At 36.8% G+C, this 27,340-nt stretch overlaps 1 protein-coding gene across 34 annotated transcripts in view; it reads right to left on the bottom strand.

Annotated features, from left to right (window-relative positions):
• The window catches only part of ABLIM2 (actin binding LIM protein family member 2), a 142,390-nt gene that overhangs the window by 30,938 nt on the left and 84,112 nt on the right, over positions 1-27,340 (bottom strand). For 11 of the 34 annotated variants that reach the window (XR_013951269.1, XR_013951270.1, XR_013951271.1 and 8 more), the window contains exons 7-13: positions 25,307-25,394; positions 22,257-22,315; positions 18,995-19,072; positions 14,159-14,305; positions 8,402-8,522; positions 6,626-6,724; positions 720-821 (exon numbers count right to left, since the gene is read on the bottom strand). Coding sequence is in view for 24 of the 34 variants with exons in the window: in XM_080592042.1 (XP_080448168.1) it covers positions 720-821; positions 6,626-6,724; positions 8,402-8,522; positions 14,159-14,305; positions 18,995-19,072; positions 22,257-22,315; positions 25,307-25,394 (694 nt within the window). In the remaining 10 variants the exon portion in view is untranslated. Of the gene's footprint in view, positions 1-719; positions 822-6,625; positions 6,725-8,401; positions 8,523-11,259; positions 11,293-14,158; positions 14,306-18,994; positions 19,073-22,256; positions 22,316-25,306; positions 25,395-27,340 lie in introns of all 34 variants that reach the window. The other 23 variants (XR_013951273.1, XR_013951274.1, XM_080592031.1 and 20 more) reach the window with 8 other exon arrangements.

The raw sequence follows: 27,340 nt of genomic DNA on the forward strand, positions 1-27,340 counted from the left end.
ATATAGATGTTTATACTGGAAATGCCTAATATTCTAATATGAAATTCTATAGTTTGTCCATATATTGAGTTGTATAGTTGACCTGGTCTTTCAGGAATTTTTGGAAAGCCCCCAAAGCCACAGTCCACATATCATGTTGTAGAGATGTCGGATGTTACTTAGACCTACAGACCTGGGCAAATACAATTCCTAATTACAGTGTGTTTATAGAAACACTAATCCCAGAAGCTAAACATAATTAAACAAAGTATACCATTGAGCTTAGCAGTCAGTGTGCTTAGCAGTCAAAAGCTAAGCAGTGTGAATATAAATGTAGTATGCTTGTAACTGAATGTGAACTTGAAAACAGCATAGTATGTATGCAAAGACACAGCCTCTGTGAGCTTCACGGGGGCCCAAAGTCTTTCACCAGTTTTCAAAGTCTGTATTTGTGTGACTCTCTAGTTCAGAAAGTGAATGGATAAAGAAAAAAAGTAAAACAAAAAACCTCTGCAGCTAGGCTTAATAACATTTGCCATCATCTAATGCAAATTTTTATACCTAAGAACGCAGTACTAACTCCTTTATTTCTGAGACAGTTTACAGATTTTCACTCAGTAGTTTTCTTCTTTTGAAGCTCTAAATTCACAAATTAATGGGAAAACAAACAAACAAACATTTAGAAGAGAATAAACAGGTGTCAGCAATTGAAGATCAAACACTAAGCAGTGAATGCCTACCTGGAATATGGAAATGTCTAGGAGCCTGCTGATAGACAGAAGATGAAGATTTGCTGTCTGAGTACATGGATAAGCTTGGAGTGCTCCGACCACTTTCACTGCCTCCAAGGGGAAGAGCAAAGAAAGCAGATAAAAGAAAAAAATGGAAGGCAAAGTAGAGTATTTCAAGCATAAAAGCTTGTTCAGAATGACTTGTTAATCCAACAGTTTTAAATAACTGGGAAACCATTTTCAGCACAGCGAATTGGCTCAATTTACAAACATCTCATCAACACTTAATATCTGATAGATAATATCAGATTAAATTGCAGTCTTGCATCCTCTCTTTGAAACTAAAGCTCCTCTTTTAAAAACATCATAATGAACAAAATAAAAGGATGAGCACATCCACAGTCTTGTAGTATGTTTTGCATAGTTAAGTGAATAATCTATCAATCAAGATTTTGAAAAATTTAATGCTGTGGCTCATAGCCTGCCCTTAAAACTAGTAATGAAATTATTCAGTACTGTTCAAAATATCTCAAAGCAGCACTAGACCAAAAAACAGATGTTACAGTTAAGTCAAATGCCCCTGCATATATCAGTGACAAAACTAGATGTTGAAATTTTTCCTAAATTGCAAACATTCCCCACAGATAACATGCCACAGCATTTTATATTTATGCAAAGTTGGATTATCAAGTCATAGATCTATAATGCCATAGTCACTTGACAAAATTTGAAGACATATATAACATTGATCGGTATCCATTTTTCCACTTGTTTTGTCAAATACTCATTAAGTACCATTCATTTCCTCTTAGTTTATTTCCCCGAAGCACACTCTATGGCATTATAGCACAGCTTGGCAAACAAAAAAGTAAAGCACTACTTTTTTGGGACTTGTAAAATCCAATTAATTTACAGCACTTTTAAGCAACTGGAAGCCAAACATGACATTTATTCTAACATAAAAGGGCTGTTAATTTGCTGTTATTATTTTAGTGCGGATGGAGCACAAATTTAATGGATAGTAATAATGAAATTATAGCAAGATTTTTTGGGGAAAGGAAGTGCAGCAGTTCAGAGTGCTAGATCTGTAACTGAGTTCTGCCTTCAGGGAGTGGAAGTTTTATAACCATAAAACCACTGGATTGCCATAACTATCTAGGCTATGCCCATGGAGGGCGTATCCACTGAACCCTTGCCAGATTTCTGTTGACTAGCAGTGGTGTATGATCAATGGTCTGTAACCAAACACGGCCTGGACATGCACCACTGAAATCAACAGGGTAGTGTTACTGAGTTCAATGGTAGCAGAAGCAGGCCAGATGAAATCATGATGATACATTAAGTTATCCATTCTAAATTCTTACTTTCACAGTTGGTGAAAAATTGAAATTGAAAACTATTTGGCTGTTAACACTGCATACTCAAGAACAGTGATTTCCATTTGGAATAGGGCCACAAAGCTCATCAACTCTCCTGTGCAACTCTCCTGTGAAGAAAGGCTGAGATTGCTGGGGCTGTTTCACTCAGAGGCTGGTGAAGCAGTTGAACAGGTTGCCCAGAGAAGCTCTGAATGCCCCATCCCTGGAGGTATTCAGGCCAGGCTGGATGGGGCTTTGGGCAACCTGGGCCAGTGGGTGGCATATCTGTACATGGCTGGGGGGTTGGAACTAGATGGTCTTTAAGGTCCCTTCCAACAAAACCATTCCTTGATTCTATGAAAATATAATCAGAACAGGTGAGAAATTGAAATTACAACTGTGGGCAGTGGTGGCCTATGGTCTTTCCAAAAAGTAAGGGAAGAATTACAGAATTACTAAAAATTTGGTACACCACAATCAGTTTGCAGTCAAGTTGTCTTCAGACAAGGAACCAGACAGTTATTCAGTTTCTTGATTCCCACTTTGCTCTTGGAAAAAAAGCAGTGGTGACAGGTTTTCATTGTGCATTGATTAATTCCTTCTTTCTTTGCTGCTTGCCGCTTAGATGCTTGGCCATCCCTTCTAAGCAAAAGAAGCCTCAATTTCATTCCAAATTTGAATACAAAGAGCAGTGGTAGTTACTTACTTAAGTAAATTTCCTGACTACTCATTGGAATTTTTTTAGTTTAAAAAGAAAAGGAAAGTTTTCAAGTGATTTTCACAGAGTACTTATTCCTCATTTACTTAAAAATTAGCATGTTATTAAAAACATATTCATATATGATCTACATGAAAAACCACTTCAGTGAGCACCAGTGACCCCCAGGTGCTGGCATTATACACCCATAAAGTCATTCTTCAGGGGTAGGGTGTCAGTAACATATTCAGGGAGCCAGAAGGAAGCATTAATTAGGGTGAATAAACTTGCAAGAATACAGGAAGCAAGAGTAAGTACTAGAAAACAACAAATATGCTAACTCCTCTATGTAAGCATCACCTGCAAGGAGCACTTAGCAGAGTGATCACCTCTAATTTGCTTGAAAGGGAAGAATTATGGATGGAATGGGGGAAAAGGTTCTTCTAGCAGCTCACTCGTACAAGTTGATGTATATTTAAATTATATTTAAAATTCTGCCACTGATTTGGACAAACACAAAAGAATAGTTGCATTTCACATTATGCATATGAAAATAAGTATTTAATAATAAAGAAAAGTGAAGATATGGGTAGAAAGTTCACATGTTGAAACTCCAGACACTCTTTTAATCTAGCCTATAATAAGTCTCTAAAATAAGACCCTGCCAAGAATTTGTCTCTTTCAAGGTTTGCCTGGTACACAATGAAGAACTTCAAATAAGGTCTCTGAGAAAACAGAACTACTGGACAGAGCAATTTTTCAAACTCTTGGTTTTGTCTTCTGCCACAAGCAGCTGCAGGATGTGATCTGATCTACTGGTCACTCCGTAGAGTGAAAAACCAGAATCACAAACTATTCCCTGGATTTTGTTTAACTTGGAAAGAATCTGGAAAAGTTTACTTTGAACTTCAGCATCAACCACAAAACCCTTGTGTCTTTTGGCTGCGGAGAGGGTAGGCTGCTCTTTTAACCTTGTGTGTTTTTGTAGACAACTGACCAGAGCTCAAATCGTGCTTCCTTTTTCATAGTGCTTAAGGGACTGTCAGGAAAAGTGCAATATTGCTTATACCTCCTTCCTTGTTGGCTTTTATCTTATTTGGTAGGATAAGAAATTTGATAACATGTTACTTTAAGTGCTGTCTAAGTTTCCTGACTTGGGTTTGAACAACAAGCAGATACCACTGGCCAAGTAAAGACATCAGAGATTACTCCTGAAACTGGATCCTTCAATATCTGTTGGCACACAGTGCATTAAACTAGACAAAGTTTTTTGAAGTCTAATTATGAACTCTCTCCAAGTTTTCAAAGCCAAATAAATGGGCTTTGGAAGCTGGCAAGATGCTTTCCACCGTGTTTCAAGTAAGCATTTTTTCTCTGGGGCTTAAGCACTGACTTTATGTTCACTGACTCTATGCTCACTGACTCCATCAACTCAAGAGGAAGAGTTATACCAAGCGTATGTACTCTGGAGATCACATACTATGATTCTCAAGGGCATGAACTGTGATGCTTTCTTGATGCAAGACTGTTACAGAATTTATCTTGAAGATATTTTGAAGACAGAAATTCTTAAAAGGGGGAAAAAAAACACACAAGTAATTTATCTGCATGATAAAGAGCAGCTCATCCTATTACTCTTCATGGAAGCTAGACTACTTCTACAGGAAGTGTACTGAAGAAAGAAGAGAAACTCAGTTATCTTATTTCTGTTGGAAAAATGATGAACTATGTAGCTTTTGGGAAGAACATGATACAAACTCAGTGAAATCAAAAGGAATATTTTGGCAGGTTTTATTTTTTCTTTGGGTAGTAAAAAATCTGTGAGCCAGAAGTTTAAAGAAAATTTTTTATTATGATTGTGGACAGCTAGTTTTACAAAGATTAGTTCTATTATTATTAACCAGTGTATTATTTTTGGATTTAATCAAAGTTTATTTATTTATTTATTTAAATTAGTTTGATTTCGCTTTTTAAAAGCTGAAATGGCAGCAATAACCTTGGTCTGGATACAAAGCACGGAGTCCTACAACTCCATTCTTCCCACACTAACCACTTTGAAGAGAAAAAAATAGTACATCAACACTCTCAAAGGACTTCTCCAGATAAGGAAAAAATGCAGTCTTCAACTCAGAGAAAAGAATTCAGAGAACTTGAAGAGGATAGGGCAAATCTTCTGACTCCTTTCAGGCTGAGACATTAACTCAGTGTAAAGCAGTGGATAATCTATACAACCTCTGCAGGGCTCAGAATTACCTATAAAGAAGAATTATAAACATGCTTGCCTGCCTCGTAGGAGTGCTGTGAAGCATTATAAATTACTGCTTGCAAGATATTTTAGCTTCTTGATAAAAAGTGTTGCAGAATTGCAAAATATTATAATTCTGATCACTCTACTAACAAATGTATGGGCAAAAACAGCTGCCACTTGAGGATTTCTTCCTCCAAACATCAGCAATAAGTAATTGCTGCTGCTCTGAGCAACAGCAGGTAGCATTGAACAGAAATTCATTTTAGCAAGAGTGCTGCTAAGCAACTGCAAGCTTTTGAATAAGAGCTTTCTGTACAGTGAAATCAGGCAATGCAGCACAGTGATGAGGTGTTCTTACTCAGTACATCACGTTGGATAATTTTGTCCAAATTTAGAGGACATAGAAAAAAAATGTTCAGGCAGTGCTACAGGTGTGTGTCAGCCTTCCAAGAAATGCAGGTGGGGGTATGTGTTTGTGGGTGGGGAAAGAAGCTTTGCCGGTAGACTTTAAAATGACAATCGGTTTAATCTCATCAGCTTTTTCTTCCAGAATTTTCTCTTAAGGATCACATTTGCAGCACTTAAGTCTGATTCTGTTCCTACTTGTGTTGGTGAAATTCATCTGACTTTGAACAGAACTGTTTCTGGATACATTAGAGACTAATCAAGATGCATTAGTTATTTTTTCCAAAGGCAATGAGCATCTGCAATTGATTTGAGTTTGTATGTCAGACCTATTTGTAAATCTGGTTCCTGCAGAGGGTCACTTCCTTTTCAGTAAAGGTTACAATGACAAGGAGAACAGTTCTGCTTTACTAAATCAAATGGTACATAAGAGCTGGGGAACATGCACTGAAAATGTTTGCCATTCAAGTCTCCTCCACACTCATGTTGTTCCTGGAGAGGACAGAATCAGGGGAAGACACGTAATTGAATGTCTTCTCTTTCTTATGTTTAAGTAGCTAGCTGAAAGAACAGCATTTGCCTGAAAGGCTTACGGGTATTCCTCATTACTGTCTCCTGTCTGCAACATGGAGTTCATTAACAGTTAATATCCAATGCAAAAAAATGTAATGGCAAGGAGACTAGTCTCAATTACTCTGTTTCAAAATACATGGCACAGATTATTTGCTAATCAGTGCAACTATATTGATTTAACCAGTTTATCTGGAAAGATTTCTGGTAATGCTGCAAATAATAATAATAATCTCTAAATGAAAGTTAGAAGGTTAAATAACTGATTGTCTGATGTTGGATCCAACATATAAGCTTGTTATAATACTACTTATTTAGCAACACCAAAATAGGGCAAACATAAACATTGTATCTTAGAACAAACAGGTTTTAAAATTATTTCCCTCTCTCATTTTCATCATAAAATCTATTTCCTTTGAAAAACACTTAACACTCACTGAAAATAAATAAATAAATAAATAAAACAACTCATACCCACTCATTTCTTAAAACTACACAATACGTCAAGAAAGCACTTGCAAAAAATTAAGACAAATTTTATCCAAGTGGAAGCCATGCTTGCACAGACAAAAAAAAGTGAAACACATCTGAATAAGTCTACAGTATCACAGCACGGTTTTGCATTCCTGGACCTTACCTTTGAAGAAAGGGATGTAATGATGTCTGAATGTAGATGTAGGGCTTGGGTGTTGGGGCAGGGAGATGCAGCTACTGGTACCAAGACTCTGAGTACCAGCTGGGGGCAACAGAGAGTAAGTGAAAATAAACTATTTAGTTCACTTACTGAAAGCCACAAATTACAATGCCATCCTTTCTTTTCAGGAACATTTTCCTCCTGATGCTTCAAAAACATATACTTTATATGTAAGATTTCATCTTTCTCTGGTTATGTTTAAAAACATCACAGTGGCCATACTACGTGGCTGGCCATGGACAAAGGATTTCAACAGAGAGTTATTGTATAAAGCCTTGATAATGTAATGCATCAGAAAATATTCCAGAAAGGAACCACAAAAAGCATAGCTGCACTCAGGGAAATTCTGCATATTAAAAAAGCTGCAAGAGGGAATGATATATGCTTATAATGGATCTAATGAAATGAAATAGGGAGAGCCTTGTCTGTGATGAGAACTGTTTTACAAGTGGGTCCAGTTCTCACTGCTGTCGGTGCATACTGGTAGGATTTAGACCACAATGTACCAGGACACTCAAGTGCATGGCTAATTTAAGCACTTGAAGAAACGTCCTCGAGTTGTTTCAGCTCTGAAAGTCATACGTGTAATTAAATACTTAGAAAAATATTCTTAGAAGTCACTTTCTTTGTTTGCTGTGTTGTAACAACCTCCTGATAATGTATTTGGAGGACAAATAGACAACTATTAAAAATAGCAATTATGATGACTAAATTTTCAGTGAAGCTGTATGACATAAGAATTAATTTGGAATTTCTTTCATCTTTGCTCCTTCCTTTAATAGTGTGCAGCTAAGCTTAGGTATGACACAGCTGCCAGACCTTCAGCACAGACTAATCTTCCTATCTCTAATAGATCTTTGATCCTCAATCTCATCTTCACTTTACCAAAGACTTTACATAGTACAAATAATTTCTGTTTCTGTTACCCATACAATTTTTATTTCCATTGGAAAGATTAATAATTCCATATTTTTTTCTAAACTAGTTTATAATTATAATGTATCCCCAATGAAATTGGTAGACACTGAGAAAACAATAGAAATTTTTTGAATTTCTGTGTTTTCAGTTCAGATGATGAAATGGAGAAAAATTAGAATGAATTTTGAGCAATTTGGTTGATCATTCTAAGGATAAAATTCTGCACAGTGTCCATTTAGGAATGGGCATTAGTATGGAGCATCCATGCAAAGATCAAAAGAGGGTGATCCCTCCTCTTTGTGCAGAAGAACATCAATAAACATTGCTGACAGCTTCTCATCTAAAGCAATCTGGACTTCAAAAACTAGTCGTTAGTGCCTCTAGTTGCTCCTCTAGCTCTTGCACTGTGGTGAGGAGAGCCACCATGGACCATAAACCTGCAGTACAGAAGGGACACAATATCACCTGAGCACCCTCTTGGCTTTGTGCGCATTCACTGGTACTATGCTGAACCAGGAAAGAGCTGTGGATTGAATATGAGGAAGGATGGGACCAGGATTAAGTCTATCTTCTGTTTACAGATACATAAAATCAAGCCTTCTGGATGCCTGTTTTCTTTTTCTTAGTTGTTTATACCTGAGGAATTTTCTCCTTCCTCCCCATGGGACAATCTGTTCACGATAAACAAAATACTATAATGAACTACGCCTCCACCTAAAAAACCTGGAGTCTACCCTGCCTACAGCACGAGACAAAGTAGGGGAAAAATCTAGAGAACAAATAGGGCTGATTCTCAATTACCTGGTCTGCTGTAATGCTGAGGAGAATGGGACGTTGGAGTGTAGCGACCATAACCCAGTGAGCCAGCAGAGCTAGGACTTGATGTCCTGTACTGTTTGAAAGATCTGTCATCTTGGTCACCCTGAGAGGAAGAGAGGAAATCTAGCATTAGGGAATATAAATCACTTCCAAAGCAGGCAGAATATGCCATTTCACATGTTTCTGTGCTGTGTAGATGGAACTTGATGCTGTTGTAATGCTCCATGCAATCCCAATGAAACAAGGTGGCTTTCAGCTGTAAGCACCTCAACTGCTGTATGACCAAAGGCGCTCTGGAACTGCCAAGTTTCACAGAATGGTCGTGTTCACAGGAAAGTCAACACATACATGAATTTAAAACGACAGTATCATTTGACAAGAACATAACACTGTAGAAGTACTGTTTCAGGGCAGTATAATTCGCTACTCTCTTCCACCTTACGTAACATACATGGGTAGGTGGAAGGTGAAATCAGGCTAGCGTGATAGTACTATGGTCACTTTGTACCCATGTAAATGGCTGTACAGCATAAGGGTCACAGACAACACAACGTCAGCACTTGCTGGCTTTACTACATCGCAGAAACTACTGTGTCTGCTGCATAAATTGTCCCAGCACACTGTACTACAAGCAAAACATGGTCATTATTAGCTAGGTAACCTATAATAAATACTCATATAAATATCATTAGAATTAACACTGCAAAATTGTACAATATATAACCTATTTCCCCAAAAAATCCTTGACTTCAACTACTTAAAACCATGTACACCCATGCAAAGCCCCTCACTTTCTATAGCTAGTTAAATTACAATTGTAATTTGCACAGTGTCTTAACAGTAAAAAACATTAAGTAATGAATTAGATAAGGAAATGACTTTCTGTCAAATAGCTACAAAAGCAAATTCAATTTTCTTGTTTAAGGAAATTGAGGAATGCCTTCAGTTAACTTCAGATTAGAGCAAATCAATGTAACCTACAGATGCTCCCTTATGGAAAGTGCTATTCCAAAAAATGCTACCCTCCTCCTATTCCAGTAGGAGTGAGTAAAGAGCATGCTATCCCATAGTAGGTGTTAGCCACTTGTCATGAATTTTGGGACATCTTCAGGCATCTGTAATTCCCACTGGATCAGTCATCATTTAAACACACAGAAGGTCCTATTTGGCCCCATCACCATCTTCCAGATTCCTATCAGGACAACTTAATTATATCTATCCATTCATCTTTAGATTCTTCCTGCCTGCAGTTTCCAGTTTAGCTGCTCTGGGACTACCCTTGACACTGGGGATGTACAACATCATCTCAGTCACCACTTTCTCTCCTCTAGCTGAAGTGTCCTCTGTTCCTTCCACATCACCCCAGACTCAGTGACTGCATTTTCAAAAATACTGAAGATCAGTTTTGCATACTAGTAAATAGCATTATTGCTTAAATATCCATTTCAAAGTCAGAAATTATCCAAGAAAGGAAGAACAACAACTGGCGCCTTCCCAAGCATGCGGCATTCTACAGGCGTTCTGCCACCAACTCCTCCACGCTCAGTTTGAAATGTTTCCCCCTCTATGTAGCTATATTATTTAATACCCATTCTAACCCATGCAAAAAGAGTTACATGTCAGTATAGCCACATCCCTGGAAAGTCTTGGGGTGATATCTTCATACCATATGAGTGTTGTCTAATGTTCTTTGAAGTTCCAATTGTATGGCACAGTGAATATTTTTTTCTGATAAAACCCTCTCCAACAAAACTGGTGACAAGTTTGCAGAGGATGATGCCTAAGCACCTGATCATAGATTCTTTAGAGAAAGACGGGAAACAGCAAAGCTGGATAACTTGGGATAATTCGTATGACATAGGTAACAGCAGCACTGACCTCCATACTAGTGCCACTTCTGGAATTAAACAGCATGACAACTAGCTAACTGATAGCTAATGAAAGGAAATTATTGTAATCTTCCACAACACCAAGAGTTCATATCGATTATTTCAGACCTTACCTTTTGTGTAGTTTTGGTCTCTGTAATGAACAGTCAATCAAGTTCATGAAATCCAATATTAAATAAAGCATGTTTTATTTTTAAAGTATCAAATAAATTACATTTGGATTGGTTAAATTCTCTGCTTAGCCAATGTTCATAGCAACAGTTGGTGATTTGTAATCTTTAATGGAAATTTCCAGTTCTTCTCTACTACCCAAATTCTGCAATACAGTTCTCTTTACATATAATTGGAATAATGGAGAAATGAGCCAGGCCTGTGGTATTTAATTGAGTTGATATCTGGGAAGTTATGTGAAATGCTTTCACTGCCTGTAATAAGGTGATACTTCTTGAAACAATGACAGGCTTCTATCATTAACGTACATCAAGATACACTTATAAGTGCAGGTATGTGCACATGATTCAACAGTATACGTGTACAAATAGTATAAATAGTTTAACTGGCTGTGGAATAAAAAAATAAAACTAAATAAAAGAGAAAGCCATACCAAGCATTAATTCATGTCAACTCATGCTGGCAGCTTTAAATGTTAAAATAAATCCTGTTTCCCAATGGAATTTATTCAGTAGAGCTTGTAGAAGTGACCACAATACAACCTTTATTTTGGAAAGCTGAAACATGGATGACAGTGGAGATAGATGAATACAGATGACAATCCAGAAGCAGAGCACATATTCAACACAAGTAACACTGTTAAAAACAAATTATAAAACCCCATGCACTGCAGAGGCAGGAGGCAAACCCCACATTTCAGACGCTGCTGGTTATCAGTATGACCAGGTTTATGCATCACAAAATGGGTCAGAACAGGAGAACAAAGGCACTGGGGATTACCTCAGTAGGTGTTGGAGAGAGCAACTGAGGTGACTGCAAACAGCAACACACAACAAATTAGTGATACAAATTCATGCATGATGTTACTTGTGAGAAGAACTACTCTTAAAACATCAATATCCATGTATAACACATGATATAGTTAAGAAAAATAACTGTCAGGTAAGTTAGAATAATTTTTTATTTTTCTTTGTTCTTAAACAAGGTAAGAAGGAATAAGTTATAAATCCTTGCATATACAGCTGTTGTTGATTTCTTTACTACAAAATCCTGTGGCCTGGTGAGGCCAGACCTGTATCACAGAGTACTGTTAGTAGAAAACCCACATTTAAAGCAGCTGCCTGAAGCACTACCAAAATCTGGATTATAATTTTGTTACTCCGAGCTAGCTGCTTTAAGGGAAACAAAAATTCCTGTACTATTTTATTTTTAATTAAACGTCATGTAATTTGATAATTTACTGTTCACTCATTTTCCTTTCAAAATTAGTGGGTTTTAAGCTTGATTATCTGAGCACAACTCTACTGAAACTCCTGGAGCTGTACATATAGCCAGGATGCTGAAGTTTGAAAATCAGGATTTTTTAATTTTTTTTTTACCATCCCGAAATCAAGGATGTAAAATATTTAGAGCATCACAAAAACGTGCACGTTGGATTGAGAGCACAGCCCCAAATGCTCTTCCTTGTCTAGGCATCTAGAAACCAGATCCTATTTTTTTCTTTTTTAAGATATCACTGAGGTCTTACTGACACAAATAGCTACATCAACATAGACCTACCTAAGCAAGCTTTAATCTAGTGCTACAAATATGGGGGGAAGAACAAATGCAACATGAAACTCAGTGCATGCTTTAAAGCATGTCCATGAGTGAAGGCAGAAAACTGGCTGTAAAGTCTGTGTTAAGACTGGTATCTTAATTGTTATTGGTAAGTAATATACCTAGCTTAAAGCTTGCTCAAATATATCTGTATGCTAGCAACCATGGCTGAAGGGGACATGCACTCCTGAGCCTCACTTGGGTCTTTGGAAGCAAGCAAGAAAACAGCTGTTTTGTAGGCAGGTTTTGGGCCGCTGGTCCCAAGTGAACCAGTGTATCTCCTACTGCCCCAAGGGAAAAGGCCCTCTTTTATGATGTGGTCATTTTTATCATCGTATTTACCTTACGAAAAGGGCGATGACTCCAGCTGTCCTAATAAACTTTTCCTATAGCAGGATAACCACTGAGCTACACACTAAAGGCAGGTGCTATACACTAAAGGCAGCAATACCCTCTTTGATTTTTTTTTTTTAAGAGCTCAGCTGCAATTGCCTCCTATCCCACTGCTAAAATTGGAGTGTTGAGGTTTACAAAGTTTGCGGCCGCTGGATCCCAGTCAAAACTGGGCTTCCGCCAAACCAGTCAGTTTCACTGCACCTCTGAGTGGCTGTCCCACCTCTGGCATCTCCAGCCTTTGAGTGACAGCCATGGGGTCAGATCACACCAGGGGTCCAGACAAAACCTCGTGCCTAGCTCAGCCACACAGACACTCCAGCAAAGGAGAGGAACTGCAGCATGTGCCAAGGACCTGCTGAAAGTGGATGGGAGAAACTCCCTCCAGCAGCAGCATAGGTTTTTGGCAGGTGAGATGGTTTTATAACCATCTCCTTGAAGCATGTGCAATGACTGAGTCTTCAGAGGAGTTGGGCAGAAATTTGCAGAGCATATGCACCTCTGTCAAATCTAGATGTCACCTCTGAAAGGTCAGATGTGAATGGGCAGTTGAGGAAGGACACAAACATTATCAGCACCCACAAGTTTTGACATCGAAAGGAAGTGTTTACACTGTATAGGTTCAGGGTGAGGCAGCAGCTTTCAGTTTTATGAATTCAGAAACCATTAAATACCATTTAAACTCTTTACCAAATATAACCTTATTTTTTTTAGCACTCAGTATAATGGAGCTACTGTGGTTCAGCATTGTACGGGGAGGATTTGGAAGTGAGTTTGCAAGAACTAATATGTACTGCACTTTACCTGAGAGTAGCACTGGAGACTTCAGTGGTACTGATTAAGCATAAAAGGCAATGGTGATAGCAAGACTGGGACTATTATAAAATAGTACTGCTATTATTTCTAGTATTTATTTCTATCCATCCATTTACACCTATAGAGAAAAAAAGACTTCCATTCTAGACAGCATATAACTTACTAACATATCTAGTATATCTGAGAGGTTTAATTTGCAAAAAGCATCTAAAATTATAAAATAAATTAGAAATTGAAACAAAAGGAAGGTATGATTAGGGAAGAAAAGCAAACTTGAATGACAGGAGTTATATACAAATATGCTTCACAAAAAAAGTCAGAATTAATAAGATTATGTTAAATTAGATTTCATTACCACAAATTATTTAACATTAGCTCTGCATATGAATAGATTGAAATGCATGTGTGACATGAGGATGAACTTTAGTAAGGGACAGTTGAAAGAAATTTGTGCATAGCAAAGTGATACCATTGTTGTGCTACCAAAATAACATAGTACACTTTAAAAAAAAAAATCATGAAAGACATTTGGCTTTGCTTCTGATTTTTAAATTATAATTAGCAATGGCTCGTGTTTCCATGTAGAACTCCTCTCATAGAAAAACATATTTTAATTACATGTCATCTGTTTAAAAAATGATCACAGAAAGCAATTCTTTAATTTCCATGAACTAAAAAGTGAAATGAAAGCCTCACTTGTATTTTTAGAAGGCTAAAATGCCTTGTGGGTGAATGGATGACATGACTCAATTAACTGAAGTTATAAAAGATATGTATTTTTTAATTCTGCACATTTTAGTGTTCAGCAACTTTTAATGATGACATTAAATCTCAAATTCATATTAAAAAAAAAATACCCATGTTTCAGTACCTCCCCGTAACTATGCCTGTCATCTGAAGAGTAACTGATATATGGAGAATAGGAGATCATATCTGGGCGGTCAATGTTATAGATGGCTTTATTTTTAGGAAGAGCAGCCAAATCCCTGTAGTCAAGAATTTCATCTCCAAGCTTTGCCTAAGAAAAGGAGGAAAGAAAGCAATGAGAATAAGAAAGAACATGATCAGGATACAATCAGAAAAGGACAGATATATATAGATAGAAAAGTCATCATCATAGTAATAGGCTATCTTTTTCTTTGTGCAAATTTAAGTATCTTATATTTACTACACAATGCTAAATATTACTGTTGCTTTCTTATTAGATACTGGTGCTTTCTCCTTTTCTTTTTCACTCACATTTAGCTAATAGGAATAGCATGGCACAATTCCAGTTCCCTTGGTTATATCCCGCTTACTGTTAGCTGCATAAAGAGACATGTGGGACAGATATTGAAGTCTTTTTCAGGCAAAACACCCTTCATTTTAAAGTGGTTTTGGTGTGCAGGGTTCCCCTACCACAAGCAGTAGTGAATAATCAAATGTGTATTTCCAACATATACTCTCCAGATGCTGACAAACATTAGTCAGGTCTTTAATTTTTTCCATTCAGCTGTATCCCACAACTTCACCTCCTTTCCTGACTATTTCTAAGTAGTCGTTAATTACAGGTCACAAACCAGCAGATGACGGATTTGCACTGTGGTAGATTAGTTGGAAGATCACAGATGCCACTTAAGTAAAGTTCAAATCCTTTCGGGAGACTCACACAACCAACAGAGGAAAAAAGCTTGCTCTTTCCCAGCTGTTTCACTCTCCATTCTCCTCTTGCTATCCTTATTCCAAAAGCATGATTATCAAAAGCCACATTTTCACAGATTATCCTTAGGATAATGGTAACTTGCAGTAAAACTGTATCCAGCATGTATGTACTAGGCTTGTAGATATGAAGACAAGCCGGCCACACTGAGAGGAGAGAAATGGGCAGCAAAATTGCCTAGTTCCTACCTCGGGCTTTACGGAATGATAAGTTCTTCGCTGGCAGCAAAATGATGACTGAATCTCACTTTTCTCTCAGAACTCACTGTTCTCAGTACGATCAGCTGTAAAACTGTAATAATGCTTTCCAAACGCAAAAGATATGAAAGTATCCAAGATTTATGTGTGTGGTGATTATCTCTTTACTCAGTATGAGATAAGAAAAGTTCAATAGATTTTTCAGGGAAGTTTTCTTTTAGATTAATTATACAGAAGTTTAGCATGACAACTTTCATTTATCCCTTTTCCTAAAACAATGTATGAATTGTACAAACATAAGCAACATGGGAAGGAGGAAGATTTTTCTTAACTAAGAAAGTGGAATGAAGCCACCATAACCAACACATACTCTCATCTTCAAAACTAATGATAAAATGTTTTTTAATGAAATATTTGATTCTTAAAGATGACAGTGTCCTACAGATATCACTTTTCTTGCATCTACTTCAAGAAGCTAAAGACCACTGAAAGAGCCCCTTAGTGAAAATCCCTCCCTGCTGAGAAGCCAGTGGCAACCTCTGATGCAGGGACAGGTCATTCAAAGATCAGAAGCCTGTCTGGCAGGTCTGTTCTAGGAAAAATTTGGGCAGAACTGTAGGAAGGACCAGGGGGGCTGTGATAATTTCTCTTTAAAGGTATCCAGGTTGTGCAGATTATTCTAGTGAAAACAAAAAAGTTCAAAATTGGGAATATGTGAATTACAGTAATTTTAGCCCTTATCTCTCTGTGTAGAAGTGCAGTTTTGGATCCTCCCACAAAACTTCAAAAATACCAAGAGTAAAACTTACCTACTTACAAAATTCATGTCACTCTAAATATCCAAATGTAGGAAAATTTGGATAAAAAAATGCCTTAGAGATACAGTTGCTTTCTAAACACTCTATTCTACAAGCATTCAGCCTACGTTTTCTATTTTATTTTTACCTACTTTCAAATACTTGAGTGGAATTTAAATATTCTAGAGATGACTCAAATTACAGCTAAGAGTCTTTAAGCCATTTTTTCAATAATCCGGTATTTTGGATTCTGTTAAAAACATGCTTTAAGTTTAGAGTATCTTTTTCATTTGGACTATGTACTTCTACAATTGTATAATAACAAATATGTTTCTGTATGAAAATATAATGTGATTTATATTCCCAGTATAAGAATGTACAACACATTTTTGTAACCTAAACTAAACCTTCTGGTTAGATTTATCTTTGTAGGGAACTCCTAAATCTACTTAGAATTTAGCTAAATATAAAAAAGGACTTCTGTTTAAACCCTATTTAATGGCGTGATTTAGAAATTTACTGATTTTTAAGTGGTATGCAGTGAGTTGGAAGGAATGTTTGCACTGGAGTAAATTTCAGTCTGGATATAGCTCAGCCATCACTGAAATTAATGGAAAGATGACTGTCAACTTCAAAGGGCATTAACCTATGCCCTCTCTCAGTACAAGAATATACCACAGCCTGATACTTGCAGAAGGAAAAAAAAAAAAAGATATACAGTTTTAGTAAAGACTGCATGAACCACACTCAGGTTTAGTTAAAACATGCTTTCTTACTCTTTCCCTAGCTGACCAGTAAACCATGACCCAGAAGCACATCACCCGTGAGATGGTTCAGAACAACCATGTCGCTCAGACTTGATGCCTTTGAAAGAATAAGTACCACAGAATCATGGTTCCTAAGTTTTAACTGTTTCTCAAAATGCTCTTTCGTCAAACACAGTTCTTCAAAGAGTTCAACAGCTGTTAATGTACAGTTTCACTAATTGTTTTAATTACACAAATGCATGTTATTGCTGAAACTGCCTGTCCTGCATGTGCTTTACACTCTGCTCTGCCTTCCCTCATCTCCGTTAGCATTAGAAACATGGTAGACAGCTGGGTCTTTTTCATGGGTTATTTTCTAACAATAACAAAAAATCTTTTCCTGAGTTATTCTTCTAGCTGAAAATAGTCTAAAATCTGACTGATCTCTGTGTACCAACTAGCACCAAAGAGGAGACAGGAAGGCAGGGCTGGAGAGGAACAGGACCATGTGTAAGAGGGACCTTCCTTTCAGTGGCAGCATGTATTTAGATTTGGCTAAAGCAATCATGAAAGGACCCAAGACAAATTTTGAGCGTGTCTCTATGTCATAACACTCCTGTAATAAAAAACAGATGCAAAAGATAGCCAAAGGATCGTTTGGATAATATAGAAGTCAAAAACCATGTTTTTGATTATCCTTACTTTTCTGTTCATAAAAGCTGAAATAGGACTTAATTGATCTCACAGCCTTCTGACAATTAAGCAGTCATACATGAGAAAGATATAGCAAGAACTTGCACACCTCTGGGAAATCTCTTTTTCGTAATTGGCTCATATTTGGTTGAGAACTTTATTCTTTCACAGCCCCAGATGCCTCTAAAAAAGTATATTACAGTAACAAGCACTAGAGTTGTATGCTAACTTAATGATATTCTTTGAAAAAACAGAAAAAGAGAATGGAGGTTTGTCCTTGACTGTTAACAACCTGTGAAGCATATTTAAAGTGATAATCACAAACACCAAGAAAAACAGTACCATCTAACAGAAAGAATGTCATTAGAAATATATAAATCTTAGAAGAATGCTTATGATTTATAAAAGCAATGAAGCAGCACATGGCTGGAGAGATAGAGACCATCTGGCCAAAGAAAATGTTTACATGATAATAGTCTTGTACCACAATGAACTGTCTTCATAGCAGTCATGGAAATGACATTTTTTTAAGAGGGAATATACCCTGGTATACAAAAGCATGGAGCTTTACTGGAAGGAGAACTCAGAAGCACTGATGGCCTTTTAGATAAGGGGCAATTCCTACACTAGTAGGTTATATAAAGGGTATATTGCTTTCAAAATTATTTCTGTTTGAAGAAAGAAGACAAGTTGGCTTCAAGGCACTGTTTCACTTGTCTCAGTGCAGTAAATAAAACTCCTTATCTTTAGTATAACAACCTCTTTGACAGTCAATCGCATCTCCAGCAGTTCCCTCTGGTACTATTCAGTGACAATGACTTACCTGTCTGAGGACAAAGAAATCTTTGACAGGACAAAGAATAGTCCTGAGAATACTGAAGACCTCACAGAGATGTTTACACAGATGCCACAATTCTGTATTTTTTTTTTCATTTATTGCTTACCAAGTGGTAGCCTTGAAACTCTGCTCATGAACAATATCTACAGCAATTATTACAACTAAGGTACACCTGGTACTGAAAAAAAATACTCAGCATAAGCTTTTATCATATTTGTGAAGTTATTTTAAACTCTCTGAGCTTTCCAGAGCTAGCACTTATTAGACCAGAAACACATCAAAGGTCCCCTGAGGTTAGGGACTGGAATTTGTAGAGGCCTGAGTCCTGTAATCATACACAAGTGTTTCCATAAGCCATCAGAGGCAGGTTCAAAGGCTTGATTTAGACGAGTAGTATTCAAATCTAAGCTTGTAATCTACCTGTGGGCTGTACTGTTTACTTAAACTTTTCTTTTTAGAAAGCATTGTGGTATTTTGCTTGCTGTGGTACAAAACAGTTCTAGTGGTAATGTAAGTGCTATAAATACACCACAAAAAATAACAAGAAACTGACAGAAGTCTGTTATGGTAAAGGCAGTATTCAGACATTTTAAACATGAGTAAGTAAATTCCATTTTAGAGGAATCACCAACTATAGTGGTTTGGATACATTAACTTTACATACATGTTAAACTGCAGGAGGAAGCACGGGCTTTTTTCCCGATCTCACAGAATGCATTTCACAGTAAAATACTTACATAGATCACACGGCTTGGGGAACCTGATGTACTTGAAGCAGGTACAGAAATAATACTCTCAGAGGAAGTCCTTGTTTCCTATGGCAGGAGAAGAGATGTGAAACAGAGGAAACAGGGAGACAGGCCAGAGACATTTCTTTTAATTTAACGTTTACCACTTAAAAATAGAATATTATATTTAGCTAAAAATGTACAGGCGTATCAAAAACTTGCAAAAAAATGTACTTAATCCAATTGATAATTTTGAAAATGCAAAATGATTTTACATATAACTTGCTCTCCCCTCTTCCTTTCAGAAGAGAATGGCCTGGGGCATTCCTAGGCTACCAGGACAGCCTTTGGACACTATCAGAGACATTACAGGAGCACTGCATCTGGGGTCACAAGATGATTTGTTTGCAATATTTTTACTCTATGGTTGTAATGTCAAACCAATTCACATTGCTACTGGAACGTGTCATGGTACTGTGTCATTCACTCAGAGCAAACAGCATGACATCCTGCAGAACATCCTGAATCAGAAAACCAATAGGTTAGCTTTGCCCTCTCCGATTGTAAGAGATTCATTTCAATATTCAGCTAGTTGTTTTCTGTTTTCAATCATTCTGGCATTCAGTGACAGATCATTATTGCTTTTGGTAGATTCCTTTATGATGATAAACATAATTGCTGATAAGTAACAAAGGGTTGTGAGAAACAATGATACTGACAATGAGTGAACAGACTTGACATTCTTAACTGAAGTTTATACAAATCTTACTAAGAGTTTTATACCCTATTTTTACCCAGATATGTTAATTTATCATAAAATATTTTTTTCCCATCTATCTAAAACTGTCCCTGATTGCAAAAAGTAAGAATTTTGCCATTTGTTAAGAATGACTGTTATTTCCTATTTCACCAAATGCAGACACTTCTTATCTGGAGGTTACAACTGCTCAAACCCTTTTAACATTATTAAGCTGTCAGGTCAAGGTGGCACCCTTCCTACTACTTGTCTTTCTTGAAATACTTGCTAGCTTTTAGAAGCGATATGTGAATATACCTTAACTCAGAAGTGTCTGTATGGCAGGTATTAACACAACCTGAAGAAAGGCCCATATTATTCAATTTGTTGGCAGAGAACCATAAAACAAATGTTTAACACAGCAATCCCTTACCAAGTAGAGAAACAATGATCACTTCATAACATAGCATTTACAGAGAGGGGTGAAACATTATTTGTAATTGTTAAATGTTTTCACATGGAACAGAAAACTCTTTAATTATGAAGTAGCAAGAATGGTTAAAAGTAAAAATTCCATAAATCATACAAATATATCTATATATTCTTCATCACTTTGATGAACTTTGATTTCTTCTGCCATTTCCAGCTTTATCTCTTCTGTTTACTCGTTCTTCCAAAATTTTTCTTGTTGCTGTCACACTTTTTCACTTCTTCTTCCCTTCTACTCCATCTCCAAAGTTTTGTAGTGTGCTGCTACTTACTCCTCCTACTTTTGTTACCTACTTCAGTTACATGCTGTGCTTATATTTGTATAAATACATAGAGAGATGACTTTTTAGAAACAACACTCTTCACAGATTGACCAGAAGACTGCACCACCAGTATATCCTATTCCCAGCTTTACTAGATATGCTGAAAAGTCCCTTACTACCCAATTTGAAAAAGCAACCTTTCTTCTTCTTTTTTTGTTTGTTTTATTAATGAATGTAATGATCAGGGAAAAAAAAAAAAAGAAAGAAAAAGAAAGAAGAGAGGAAAACCCCAAAGAAAAGGAAAAATGACTAGGCTTGGAAAAATTCCTTGAGTTTCATTCTGGTTTTTATTTGTACTTAGGTAAGACTCCCACTGACTTTCAGATATAGGTATCTTCCTCTGCTGGGGAAGGGGCAGACTCCCAGCACTCAGGAGAGATGCGTCATGAATGACATGTGTCAGCCTCTACACAATATATTACAAGCACGCTTTCTTTTCCTTGGTGGGGAAGAGACAGCCAGTATGAACCCTGTACAATAGTATCCACTGTCTGTCTTTGAAAGAGATAAAAAAAGGACCACTACACTTTCAATAAAGTACATTGGGTTTTAGTCCTGCAATTTCAGTTACTCAGTCAGAATAAAATCCTTAGGAAGCCTGAAATGTTGCATAATGCTACTAGACTGAATCAGCAGAACTTATTAAACTGAAATATTTTGACAATACACTTTTTTTTTTTATTTTTTTTTATATATATATACATACCGAAACACCACTTACTTGGCATTCAGAGCCTGCCACAGAATGCCAGAGCAATCACTTCCCTAACACATGGGTACAAAAACTACAGCCAAGATCCTTCAGGGTAAGGCCCAAAAAAGATTTTTCCAAAACTGTAATTTAGTCAAAGTTGCACTTGCTAACACACCAGATTTGTAAACACTCTTTTTATAGCTGCTGCCTCCTGTTCTGACTTGTCCCATGTGACTTGTGTCCAAGCCTTCATGAATCAAAGCAAGGCTTTTTTTGAACAGGATACCAAGGATACCACTTGGAGCATCAGAGAAAAGCAGAACTGAAAAGCTCCATAGTTGGCCTCTGCATTAAATGAGATAGCTGTATCTCAGTCCCACCACTTCAGAGAGATCATTTCCCCAGCTACAGATTAATTCTTCATTTCCTAAGGGCAGTTTATTCATCTGCTAACCTTGTAATTATTAAAGTTGCCAGAACAACCCCCTCTTCCCTTTGCACACAGACAGATGCACAAATCATCCAACTTAAGGAGGTACTTCAAGCCAGAGATTAAATTAAGTTGTGGCTGGCTTGCCAACTTCTTACAAACAATAAAAAAGAAATTCCAAGGAGAATTGGTACTTTTTCTTTTTTTTGTAAAAATAAATTAAATGAAAGTCCTCTGATCTTTTAAAGGTGGAGCCACATAAAAAGAGAAAAGGTCATGCACTGATTATATCATAATCAGACAGAAGTTAAAAATTAACTTTATTTCTTCATATTTTCATATTTTTTCCTATTCAGCTTATATATATAACTCTTAGGTCAGGATTCTCCTTTAATCACTAGTAAAAGCAGAATATAAAACAATACTTTAACCAAATAGATTTCTGTCATTAAAGTTTAAAATTCCAGTAGTGACAAAATTCCAAATCTTTCCCTCTACATCTACTACTACAAAAAAAAAAAAAAAAAAGAGGGATAGAGAATAAAATTTTAAAAGTGTAAAAATAAGTGTATAAAAGTGTAAAAATAAGGTATTTTTACCTTGTTTTTTTCTTCAGCCTTGGCAGCCTGTCTACAAACTGGATGCCAGATGGATGTACCTGGAGAGTAAGTTTAAAGTTTTGCTCAATTCAGTTACCAAATAAGAGGCTTTTATAAAATACAGCATGCTAACTGATTTGACTGCCATCACAATTTTGTGGATACTTTCAAAGCTAAAAATGACCACAACTCATTATCAGTAAAACTGACCACATACATTTTAAAGACTACGTGCACTTCAGAAAGCTACATGGATTTCAATATGTGAAATTAACATCAAAACCTGTGTCCTAAGAAACATTATACGGGATCTCTGGAACTCCTCCAGCCTGACCTCCTGTTCACAGCAGATCACATTTCAGAAGGCAGCTCAGGGCTGTGCCCAATTGGGTTCTGACCATCTCCAAGGATGGAGATCCACAGCACTCCTGGACAACATTTTCCACTCTCGTGGTAATTTTGTATTTCCTTATACGTACTCAGAATTTCCTGTTCTCTATTCTTGTAACAGGTTGGCCCAGGTCTTATTAAGGAGGGCCTAGTGATGGAATAGAACATCATTGTGGCATTTAAAACTAGCTGAAAATCGTCCTTTTTTTTTTTTTCTAAATTCTTCACTGTACTGACTTTGCACTACATGTTTGTGTCATATAAATTAAATATTAAAGAACTGCTTTAATTTAGGGGAATATCCATCCTCAATAAACAGAAAATACACAAAACAAACCAATCCTATACTGTATATATGTGTTGAATAGAGGACTACAAACTCCAGAGATATAAGTCAACAGAAGTGTGAGAAAGAAACTTAATGGTTTTGAATTTGTCAGAAAGAAAAAAAATCTTTTAAGAGTTCAACATAACATTCAGTACTCGTGTTCAATATTCAGAGGAGTGGAATGTGTGTACCTATATAAAATGAAGAACTACATGCAAATTTTAATAGCAAAAAGGAACCTTTCTGTTTATGCCAGGCTGACATAGGACAAGACACAAGCTAAAGCATTTCTCCACACAGATAAATAGCATCAGTGTACTGCAAGTTTTTTCTGAGTAACTGGGAAGTTGAGAATTTCTGTTATAAACGTTTAGTGTTTAGACTGGGTGGAGAGCACCAAGAGGATTTATAGGAAATGCTTTGTTTTCACAGCAGTTTGATAGTTTTCCAGCAGATAGTTTGATAGCAGTTTCACCAGTAGATTTTGGAAACAAGATAGAAACAGAAAGTCTATTTCCCAGAAGACAGATGGAGATCATCAGAATTCAATTCACAAGAATAATCCAGATGAACCCAGACTCAAGCAGTAAAAGATTATATGCAATTCCTGACTGGATAAATTAAGTTTAATAAGTTACTGAAGTTTTCTAGGGACTGAACCACTAAGAAATGGTTTTATAACACCTTCGAATTCAATGCTAATTTATGTTCCAATTATGAATGGGTCTGAGCTTGCCCACTGAAAGAGTTTGTCTCAAATGCCACATAATTTGATGTAAATCTTCCAAGTGGTTCTAAATAGTAATTAGATCAACTTTTTTGAATGACTTACTCCTGTCTGTGGTCACATGAAATAGGCTAGGAAACTTTTCATATAGAAGAAAAAGTCATTTCACCCCAAAGTCATCTGCTGGATGTCTACAGAAGACTCAATTTCTGCTAAGGAACGTGCAACACCTAAGGGAACTTTACATGAGTTTATTAAGAGGATGAAGAACATGTTATAAACCCCTAGGATTTTTTTTGTAATTATCTAACTCATCAGGTCAGGCAGTTCAAATAACTAATCACAGATCTTTCACAAAGTTAACACTTAACAAAGTTAAGTTTTTCATTAAAGTTTCTAATGGAAACTCCTCTTTACATGAAGACAAAAAGTGTATGATAACAAGTTGGTAGGAATGTTTCATGTATCAGGAAATAAAGTGAATAAGATGGGTCCAAGTTAGTAGGACCAGAGCATAGTTTTTTAGCTATTGAACTGAAAATCTGGACCGAAATTAATATCCATCCTTACAACAAACTAAACTTAAAAGGATTCACTGCAAGGCAATTTCAGATGGTTTGAAATCTAGAAACAAACCTGCAGTTTGGTATCTTTTTTTAAAGCATTGATTTCCCAGGGGGTTTTATCATTGCTAAGCTACTTTGCAATTGGAAGAACCACAGCATTTTCTGGCTCCTGAGAGACAACGCATGAGCACAGACAAGGATCATTATGTCCTTTAATGAGATAGTTCTTGCTGTAAACCAAAGTGACAATAAAATTGTCATTTTGAATAACGTACTAAATTCTAATTAGATCTTACTGAGACCACTGTTTTGTTTTAAATAAAGTCAAACTTTTCCAGCTTAAAGAATGATTTCTAAGTACACTTCTAGAAAACTCTGGACAATTGCATAAGTTGTAATACAGACCTGGGCAAGCATGTGATTTTGGGATAATACACCAACCTTGCAGTTCCCACATCCTACTGAGTTCCTCTTCTCTGTTTTGTTTTGAAAACATAGGCCCAGTCAAAAATGTAGGCAAAAGCCTTCATTTTCTCTGGTGACCAACCCTATATTTAACTGTGTATACAGCTTTTCTCTTTGATCAATTTAGTACAGCTAAAATTTGCTACACCTGAAACGCAGATTTTAGCTTATATCTATGTTAAATATTATTATTATTATTATTGAATAAATTACAGACCAAGTCATTCCTATTACCACTGAAATTCCCTGACAAGAAACACTGAATTTCTTCTGTGCAAGCTCATGGCTGTCTCCTGCTACTGCTCATTCTTCCTGTGATTCCCACTTGCTCTGTGATTTAAATCAAGAGAGAAATAATAGTGAATAAGAATAAATAAGTTTTGTTGCTGTTGTTGTTGTTGCTTTTCCTTAGCCTACATATTGCATTCTCCACTTTCTTTGGTAGTTATGAAGTCAGAATATGCACAATAAAGTTCAGCCATGTGAGCACGTATGGACAAGAGGCCATGCTGTCTGGTGTAACTGTTCTATTTCTTTCTTTTTTTTTGTTTGTTTGCTTGTTTGTTTATTTTACCTTGAAGATACATTTCTTCTCCTTCTGCAAACATCTGACTGCACCTGACACATCGTGCGCAAGTTGGGTGATAATGTTTTTCTCCCGCCTGTTTGGGAAAAAATGTACAGTTGAGTAAGTATACTGACCAGTTTTGCAGTTTTATTATGAGAAGGGTTTTTCTTTCATCATCTAGAATGTTTTTAATTTCAGTAAATTAGTTAATAGAGTTAATTAGTTCAACAAACTTCTAGAGTCACAATACTTATTTTTGATTTTTGATTACAGACACTTTACTTTATAAAATGAAATTGTCGTTTTCCCTACACACATACACCAAAAAGTAAAAAATGTTAACACTCACTAGTTAAGTTTGTGAATTTACGAAACAGAAACAATTCAATATAGAGAACACATTTTCCTGTAAACAATCATACTGTGCACCAAATGCAAGGTAGCTTAGGACTTACCTGCACAAGGCAGGTGGGAGGTCATAACCTTGAGCATGGATTTGCAATTCATTGCACGCTCCTCACAACCCCCCTACACATAAACTCTTCATGCTTATCAAGAACCATCTTCTGCAAGGAATGTTTGTATCTGCTTTGAAAGTGAAGTGTCTTGCAGGTTAACAGGTACTGAAGTTCATCCATGAGGGATGTGTGTGGCTGGGCAATAGCACCGTGAGTTCAGAGCTTACACTTCCAGGTACTCTGCACTAACTTCCTCACATAGATAAGTCAGGAGCTTTGCCAAGTAATCTCTGTAATTTAATACCACCGTTTTCATTTATTGGAATGAGAACAGAAATTTGCTCAGAAAAGGTTAGTAGGTCATCAACTTTCATAAGTTTCAATTTCCAATTATCTTATAACCCCATTAATTTCAACTGTTTCACCACTCATTTCAGTGTGTTTTTCAAGAGGAGACATCAAAAAAAAAAAAAAAAGAAGAACAGGAACAAGAGATTTATGCAGCAAACGTTTTGGTAGCTTGGTAACTTTTTGGCCAAAAAAAGCTTGGTAGCTTTGTTAACTTTTTGGCCAAAATTCAGTTCTGTGGTCAACTGTGGGCAAACTTGTTAGCTCTGGTTCCTGTTGGCAAGGACAGCAGCAACACAAGGCAATGAGCCAGTGACAAAAATAGCATCCAGGGAGTTGTGCTCTTCTGAGTAAGCAAAGTGGGCAAGTGACATCCCTTGCTCCCCCATCTCGCCAAATGTACCTCCTGAACCATCTTTCAGATGACACTCACAAAACAGAAATGTTAAAACAATGAAGTGTGAAATATTCTCCCTGCACTGCTGTGTATACACATACATGTAACAATAGAATTTTTTAGGTTGGAAGAGACCTCTGAAGGTCAACTGGTCCAGCTCTTGTGCTCAAGCATGGTCACCTAGAGCAGGTTGCTCAATCGTGTGTCCAGGTAGCTTTTGAATATCTCCAAACAGGGAGATTCCACAAACTCTATGCGCACCTCATGCCAGTGCTCGGTCACCTGCACAGAAAACAAACACTTTCTGATGTTTAGAGGGAACCTCTTGTGTTCCTGTTTGTGCCCATTGCTTCATGTCCTAGCACCAAGCACCAATGAAAATAGCCTTGCTTTGTCCCCACTACACCCTCCTTTCAGGTATACAACCGTCTAACGCACAGTTCTCACCCACAACTCATGTGGTCCCTATGTATAACAGATCCGTGTTAGGTTCCACAACCCAAAGCCAGCTCTTGTATGTGCTCCCAGCAGCCCTTGCTCTTCAAAACCCCTATGGAACCAAAAGCCAAATCTTGTCATCTTCTCCGTCTTTCACCCTGCATTATTCTGCGTGCAACAGAATGGCTCATGGTTTTGGGTTTGAGGTCAATGTGGCTTCCATTATGAAAAAAAAAAAAAAAAGAGAGAGAGAGACCAAGTAATTCTAAAGCTGAGTCTGACTCCAACAGAAGTTCTCCTTGAGTTAAAAATATGAAAATTTAGTTTATGTTGAATATTTCAGAGCCTGTTAACCTGGAGATGATTGAAAGGGCTATTAGAATTCTGTGTACATTTAAC

Source organism: Anser brachyrhynchus (genome assembly GCF_964034855.1).
Source record: "Anser brachyrhynchus genome assembly, chromosome: 4".
NCBI lineage: Eukaryota > Metazoa > Chordata > Aves > Anseriformes > Anatidae > Anser > Anser brachyrhynchus.